The 7,586-nt window shown below is 68.3% G+C and overlaps 2 protein-coding genes across 2 annotated transcripts in view; both read right to left on the reverse strand.

Annotated features, from left to right (window-relative positions):
- Positions 1 to 97: 97 nt before the first annotated feature.
- On the reverse strand, positions 98 to 4,668 carry MNEG_10743 (Phosphoglycerate kinase; the record flags this gene model as incomplete). The annotated part of the gene is made up of 10 exons (XM_014040784.1): positions 98 to 329; positions 592 to 686; positions 1,232 to 1,294; positions 1,814 to 2,049; positions 2,208 to 2,445; positions 2,808 to 3,002; positions 3,246 to 3,386; positions 3,652 to 3,749; positions 3,981 to 4,106; positions 4,302 to 4,668. The coding sequence occupies 10 exons, from the start codon at positions 4,666 to 4,668 to the stop codon at positions 98 to 100; spliced, it is 1,791 nt and encodes a 596-aa protein (XP_013896238.1).
- Positions 4,669 to 5,299: 631 nt separating this feature from the next.
- Positions 5,300 to 7,586, reverse strand: part of MNEG_10744 (hypothetical protein) — a gene marked incomplete at both ends in the record, with an annotated part of 4,123 nt that continues 1,836 nt past the window's right edge. Inside the window, 4 exons of the mRNA XM_014040785.1 lie at positions 5,300 to 5,526; positions 6,042 to 6,392; positions 6,597 to 6,813; positions 7,076 to 7,516. Of these exons, the coding sequence (XP_013896239.1) occupies positions 5,300 to 5,526; positions 6,042 to 6,392; positions 6,597 to 6,813; positions 7,076 to 7,516 (1,236 nt within the window). The remainder of the gene's footprint in view (positions 5,527 to 6,041; positions 6,393 to 6,596; positions 6,814 to 7,075; positions 7,517 to 7,586) is intronic.

Below are 7,586 nucleotides of genomic sequence, written 5' to 3' on the forward strand. Positions count from 1 at the left end.
GCCACATACATGGGGGCTGAATCCCAATGCAGACGAGGCAGGGGTTGTGCTCGCCCTTCGCATCCTTGCGCCTCTTGCGAGCGTTGAGCAGAGCAACTTATTTGCACTCAAGACCAGCCGCCCCGCATTGGTCTTTGAGAACGACGGAGCCTCGCCCGGACTGCCCGCCGCCGTGCGCCGACAGCGCCTTGCTCATGCGCCCGCGCCGTCGAGGCCGGGGCTTGCTCCCCGCCGGGCTTCTCGCCGGGAAGTTCCCGCTCACCAGGTGGGAGGTGAGCAGCACCTTGGCGCCGTTGTCCAGCAGGTACTTCAGGGTGGGCACCGCGGCCCTGCAGGGTGACGTCATGGGGGGGGGTGTGTGGGAGGGCGGGCATAAGAAGATGACAAGTGGTTGAGCAGGGCCGGTTTACGCGGTCGGCGTCGTCGCATGAAATGATGACCGTGCGCGCATTGATATTGCAAGCAGGTTCGACCCCACAGGAGCGCTCTGGCTGAGGGGTGCGCCGTCACGGGCGCCCAAGCCCCGCGCTGCGCTGCGCAGCACCATGTGCGCGGCGGCCGCATGCGCGCGCAGACCGGGGGCGGTCCCACCTGATGCGGGTGTCATCGGTGATGGCCAGGGTCTGCTTGTCGAGCGGCACGTTGAGGTCGGCGCGCACAAACACGCGCTTGCCCTCAAGGTCAGCCTGGAGTGGGGTTTGGGGTCAGGGGGAGGCAGCGCCGGCACGTGAGGCGAGGGGGGCAGGGCGTCGAACTGCGGTCGGGGCTGCGCTGATGTTGAGGGTTGGGAATGAGGGCCGTGCTTCTGGTTGTGCGCGCATGGAGTCTGTGCAAACGGCCGGCGAGGGCAGGCGGTGCTGCGCAGGGGAAGCTCGCGGGGCGAGTGCAGTGACAAGAGAGCGTCCAGGGCAGGTTGCGCTGCCTGCGGGGCTGCAAGCGCCGCTGCAACCCCAGCAATTGTGGAAAGCATCAGGCCTGTGAGATTCTGTGCTGGTTGCTGACCCCTCCTGGACGCGAACCAGGGATCAGCGCTCGAATGGAATGATGTCGACAAATGCGATCGCAGCCAGGCCCCTCCGCCCAGGACAGCCATTGGCCCCCAATGCGCGCCTGCGATCCCATCTATTACTTGTTCGGCAATCACAGGCACAACCATGCCCGGGCAGGCCCCTGGGAGCCCCGACAGCGCCTTCGAAGAGTCAACTCCCGCGATCTCTTCCGCGATGCTCACCTTGGTCAGATCCCCGACGGACTTCTTGACCGCCTTGACAACCAGGCGGGCGCGGCCGACCCTCTGGGCGGGCGCGCGCCGGGCAACCCGGGGCTGGCACTGACGGAGCTGCATGGTTATCAGTAGGGACTAGATTGAGACTGATTGCCTCTGAAAAAGTGTTTTGCTTGACCGCGCGATGCGGCATATGAGGCCGTCTGCTCTCGGGGGGAGCGGGTTCGTTGTAACTGGGTGAGTAGTGGGCCGCGAGGCCGCCAAATCACGCTGTTGCGATCATTTTTGGACGTGAGCTATGTCTACAAACGGCGATGAATTCGCGTTGTGTGGAGGCTTGTCATTGCCGCTGCTGTTTTGTTGGTCCGCACATGGTGGCTCAGGGGCCCTTGCAATCCATCAGCCTCCCAGCGACGGCATCGGCGGCATCCGCACCGCCGCAGCGCTTGGACTGTCGGTAGGGGCTGCCCTGCCGCCCTCCCGACGAAGCGATGGCGACTCCCGGCGCGACCTGCTGATTGACCTGCTGCTGCCATCGGGTGTGCTGCTGCGGTCGGCATGATGCCGTGCTCCCCCCCACTCCTGCACCTGCTGCTGCTCCTGCAGTTGCTGGTGCTGCTGTTGCTCCCGCCGCTGCTCCTGCTGCTCCTGCTGCTGCTCTAGACTGTGTTGGCCCTGATCTGGTTCCTGCTGCTGGTGCTGCTGCTGGTGCTGCTGCTGCTGCTGCAGGGGCTTCGCACTGCCGCGCGCCAAGCCGTCCGCCTGCTGGTCGCCGCCCACCCCGGCCTCCACGTCTGCTCCGGCTCCCGCCCACGCCGCGCCACCTGTGGCTGCGGGACCGGCGCTGCCCCCTCTCTGCGCCTCCGCTCCATAGAGCATCTGCCCATCCCGATTTGAACGACAGCGAGCGGCGCAGGGTCACTTGGCGATGTGAGACGTGTCACCCGAGGAGCATGCAAAGCAACAAGCTCCCCTGGCCCACCCGTCGACGCGGCATCCGCAGGCCCCACATGCGACGAAGGTGGTGTGCGCCTTGGCCCCAGAACGCGCGGCAAGGGCGCAGGGCCGTGGAAGGGGCGCTGCTTAGCCTCCTCCTTGACACTCACAAAGCCGAGGCTGTCTCGCGCCTCTGACAGGCTGAGAGCGTCGGGGTGGGGGCTGGCGAAAGGGTCCTCCAGGTGGGTCGCCACCGCCAAGAGGCTCGCCAGCAGCAGCTGGAGCTGGGGGGTGGTGGGGAGGCGGGAGGGGTTGCGTGCAAGCGGGCTGCGTGGCGCAGTCGCATGCATTCGAATGTGGCCGCAGGCAGTTGCATGCAGTTGCATGCAGTCGCATGTGGCCGCATGCAGTTGCATGTGGTCGCATGCAAAAGCATGCAGTCGCATGCAGTTGCATGCAAAGCAATTATCAAGGTGGCGGGGCCAGAAAAAGTAGTTGACGTCGTCCAGGCCAAGCTGGGGAGCGGAGCGGCCGCGTCGGCTCAGCTGCCTGTGGCGCACGCTCTGGTGCAGGCACGCCCCCACGCTCTCGCGGCGCCGCGCACCGCCCGCTGACCCGGCAAGGGGGCGGCCCCCCCACGGCGCACCATGCAGCCAACTGCGACAGACCACGCGAACGCGGCCGAGCCGGGCGCGGACCGCGCCAGCTCGGCGAGCGCGGAGCCCGTGAGAATCGGGGCCACCAGCACCACGTTGTTTCGCGCCGTGGCCCGCAGCAGCAGCGGCGTCCTGAGCTCCTTCAACGCCGAGAGCTCCTCCACCGCCGCGTGGAGGGCGGCCACCTGCGTGAGGACAGTAAAAGACGGAGGGTCACCGTCTCCACGCTCAGGCGTGCGAGGCTTACCTCTGAATTGAAACCCCAAGTCAATAAACTCTCTGCATGAACCACAGTTTAGAGTGCGGAGAAGACGGTGGCATGCCTTGTCTTGGGCCAGGCCGAGCCGGCCCCAGGGCCGCCACGCCGTCTTTGGTTGCGATTGACGCGTAAGCGGAGGCCGCGCCCGTCGTCGGCATCCCGTCCCCACCTGCTGCAGAATGGCGACGTGCGCCGCGCCACCGCCGCCGCCGCCCGCGGCGACGCCGGCGCCGGCTGCCGCCGCGCCCAATGCGCCTACCGCGGCCTGCACCCGCCGCAGGCGCGTGCCGATGTCCAGCGAGAGCTTGTACTGCAGAGGTGTTGCAACAGGTGCCGCCGAGCCCGGGGACCGGGCGCGGATTGGTATGAAGGTGGGCTTCAGTAGCGATCAGGGGTGACCGCAGGCCAAGCGATTCTGGCCTCCGGTCACCCCTTAGGGTTGAAGGACGCATGAGCCCGCGCCGACAATTGTGTGCTTGGGACCACAAACCTTGACGAACCCCTCTTGCTGGACGAGCAAATTGTGCGTCAACGGCCATGCGCAACCTTGGGCGCAGCCGTGAAGGTTTGCGCACCAGGCCTGGTGAGGGGGACGATGCGCTGGAGAGAAGGCCCCAGCTGAACCCCTCGGTGTTGGGGCGGGGCGGGCCGCCTAGGTAGCCGTGTAGCGCGTCTGCGCTTTGGGGTCCATGCGCATTGGGGACAGGGGCGAGGTGGAGGCCGGGTTTGGGAGGGGAGGCCGCCAAAGGCACACGCCGGTGCCCCTGCGGTTTCATCGACTCATGCGCCACAGCAGAGGCCGGCAGCGGCGGCGGATCGATGTGGCAGCGAGTTGCGAGTAAGGGGGCAGCTGCCGTGTGTCGCAACTTGCTGCAGCTGCTGCGGCTCGGCGCTGCGCGCGCACCCATTAGGCGCATGGACGCGGCGCGCAGGCCGTCACGGTGGTCTGCGGCCCCGCCGGGCCCGTCGGCCGGCACTGCGGGTGGTAGCGCAGCCGCCAGGGCGTCGACGCTGACAAGGCACGCCTTGACTGTGCAATTGTTTGGGGGGGGGTGCGGGGTTGCCTAGTGTTAAGAGGGGACGCTGATGTGCCGTTGCATGCGTTGACAACGTCAACCAGCCGTCTGCGCTGATATAAGATAATCAAGGCATTTCGGCCACCGTCGCTGCGTGGCGACTTGGCATGCACACATGGTCACATACACCGTTCATCAGAGCGACCCACCTTGCCCCAGCAGCACGGCGCCCCGATCCCGCCGCGCGACGCCGGCGGCCGCCATGTACGCGGTGAGTAGCCAGATCCCCACCGAGAACTGTGTCACCAGCCCATCAGTCAACGCGGCTGACCGGCTGGTGACAAAGAAGACTGCTGCCAGGCTGACCAGCGCCGCAGAGAACCAGGCCCATGGCGGCAGCGACACGACCGCGGCGAGCAGCGCGCAGAACAGGCTGGCGACCTGCCGGTTCGCCTGCCGCAGCAAGGCGGCGCCGGCCGCGCGCGCGCGCGTGCGCGCATCGCCGCGGAGCAGGCGGTCGTCGGTGAACGCGGTGAGGCCGCGCGCGCGCAGCGAGACGGCGATCGGGGCGTCCATCGCTGCGGCAGAAACTGCCGCTGGAATAGCAGCCTAGATCCACCACCGCGTTGCTGTTCTACACAAGTGAGGGCCCCTTTCGCAATGACGTCCTAGCTAGCCCTATCGAGCCGCTCCGAAATTGCATGAGCTTGACGCCGTGATGAAATCAACGATACGAACAATTTCTTATTACATCACATCCGTGTTATGCCGTCTGCTGCGCTGGTGATCTCGCATGTGGATCTGGCGCGCTTGATTTTGTATTCTCGGAACGGGACGGTGTGCACCTAAGCAAGTCTGCAGTGAAATTGACCCATACATTTTTTTCATAGGTCAATAGAGAAAGCGTCAGCTGGTCAACGCGCTACCGCAGGCGCTACCCCCCCCCCCCCCCGGCCGAAACAATTGCAGGGGCAGCCAGTTACTCAAGCCCGTTGTGTGGTGCCATACGGGATCAGTGGTGCAGTCAGGTGGAAGAAATTCCACAACGCCACTCTCAGAACGCTGCGCTTACAGTCATACAATCGATTGGTTCGGGGACGATTTGACCCAGACCCAGGACCCCCTCAAGCTTTGCACAACCCCTAAGCTTTGCACGCCCAAATGAGCACAGCGCAGCAACCTGAACGCAGCACCAATGCAAGCTGCATCAAGCGCCGCCGTCGCCGTCCGCCGCCGCCGCGTGCCAGGCCGTGACCGTCCCGTCCCTGCCGCCCGCCACGACCAGCCGCGACGCTGGGTCGTACGCCATCGCGCCGCCCGCGACAAACGCGCGCCGGCCGCGCAGCCGCGCCGCGGGCACCGGCGGCGCGCCGCCGTTGGAGCAGCCGAGGAGCGCGGCCCCCTCCCATAGGCAGCTGCTCAGGTCGCCCGCGCCTGCGGGCAACGGTTGTTTGTTGCGCTTTCCTTACCCACAACCAAGCCTCTGGATGGGTTGGAATGCTCAGGTGTTCGTGCAACAATCGCTCTCCCTTGATCCCTTCACCAAGCACTTCATACCTAATTCAGAACCTCAGGCCTTTGGCACTCACCCCGCAAAAGCGCTCGCCCACCTGTGACGACGCCACAGCCATTCGCGCCCGCCCCCGCAGCCAGCAGCCGCACGGGCGCCGCGTGCGCTTGATGGAGGCCTAGCAACTCCCCGCCCTCCGCCCAGACAGCCACACCCCCGTCTTGGCAGCCCGTAACGACCCTCAACGCGCCGCCGCCGCCGCCGCCGCTCATGCCGCTGCCGCCGCCGTCCCGGTCGTCCCAGAGTGCCAGCGCCGTCACCGCGCCCGCGTGGCCGACGTGCACCCCCCTGCACGTGCCGCTGGCCGCGTCCCAAACCCTGGACGTCCAATCGGCGCTTGCGCTGACCAGCAGCGGCCCGCCTTCGTCGCCGCACGCACCCACGAGTGCAGGCGGCGCGAACGCGAGCTGCGTCACCCAGTCGCCATGGCCGCAGCACTCTGCCGCCGGCGCGTCGGGCCGCCGCACGTCCCAAACGAGTACAGCCCCGTCCCGGGTCCCCGCTGCGATGAGCGGCCCGCCGCCGCCCTGCGCGGCCACGCACTGCAGGGGCGCGCTGCGGGGCGCAGCGAGTGCCGCGGCCAGGCCGCCCGCGCTGCTGCCGGCGCGCGCATCCCAGATGATGACGCGGCCATCGAGCGAGCACGACAGGAGCGCCGCGTCGGGGCCGGCCGCGTCGGGGGCGCCGGACGGGGGCAGCAGCTGCAGCTGGGTCACTGGGGCCGAGTGACCTGCGAGGGGAGGCGCGAAAACGTCACGCGCGGCTCGGGAGCAGCGGGGCGCGCGCGGCTCCGCGCATCAGCCAGTCAATATTAGAATGCCTCGCGTCGCAGGTTTGGCGCGACGGGGCGTTCGGCGGGTGCAGTGCGTTTGGTGCCACCTGGTTAAATCCCGTCCCGACCCCGAGGCTGGGCACTAGACATAGCCCGCCGCACCTTCCAGCTCGACAGCCGGCGCGCCGCCGCGGATGTCGAGCAACCAGATGCTGGCGCCGTCCACGTTCCCGACCGCGCCGCACGCCCCGCTGCGCGCCAGCGCGAGGCAGCTGCCCGCCAGCGGGCCGCGCGGCGGCGCGGCGATTGCGGCCGAGGCGCCGGGGGACAGGGACAGGCAGGCGAACAGGCGGATGGTGCCCTCCGTTGTTTGCAGTACCTGTTGGCAAATCGACAGGGCGAGGGGCTCAGCAGGGACCAGGTGCACAGGTTGGAAGGGGGGTGCAAGCGGATCAGCAAGCAGTTGACTCAACCACCATCCCGATCCACAGCCGCCGGAGCTGAGGACATGCTGAAACTGCCAAAAAAAACAGCCGATTGCTGCCGCTGGCACAGCCGCACGGCGGCTGCGGCCGGCGGTATAGTATGCCCAGTCAGTCGTCCAACCCTGACGCCGTCTTGAAGTGAAACACCCGGCCAACCTTGAGGCTGCCGTCTGCTGACGTGGACACCACCACGCCGTTGCTCGCCGCCAGCGCCAGCACCGGCCCCGCGTGCGCCGCCTCAAACTGCACCGCGCCCGGCGCCAGCAGGCCCGCGGGCCCCGCCGCCGGCGCAGCGGGCGCGCGGCCGCCGCTGCCCTTCCTGCCAATCGCCGCCGCCGCCGCCGCGGCCGGCGCCGCTGCGCCCCTGCCGGGAGACTGCCCGGCCTTAATGAAGAAACCCCGGTCGGCCGCCGCCGCGGCCGCGGCCCCGGGCTTGCCGCTCAGAGCCGCGGACGCCGCCCCCTTGAGGTTGCATCCGCCCCCGCCGCCGCCGCCGCCGCCGCCCTGGCCGTTGCCGCCGCCCGGAGACGGCGCCGGCGACGTAGGCAGCCGCCCCGCGCCCCGCGCGCCCGGCGGCGCCTCGGGGATCGCGCCAACCTGCCGCCCCCTCGGGGCGCCGCCCCAGCCGCAGCCGCCGGCCCCGCAGCCCGCGTGCACGCCGGCGGGG

The sequence above is a fragment of the Monoraphidium neglectum genome (genome assembly GCF_000611645.1).
Source record: "Monoraphidium neglectum strain SAG 48.87 unplaced genomic scaffold scaffold02441, whole genome shotgun sequence".
NCBI classification, from domain to species: Eukaryota; Viridiplantae; Chlorophyta; class Chlorophyceae; order Sphaeropleales; family Selenastraceae; genus Monoraphidium; species Monoraphidium neglectum.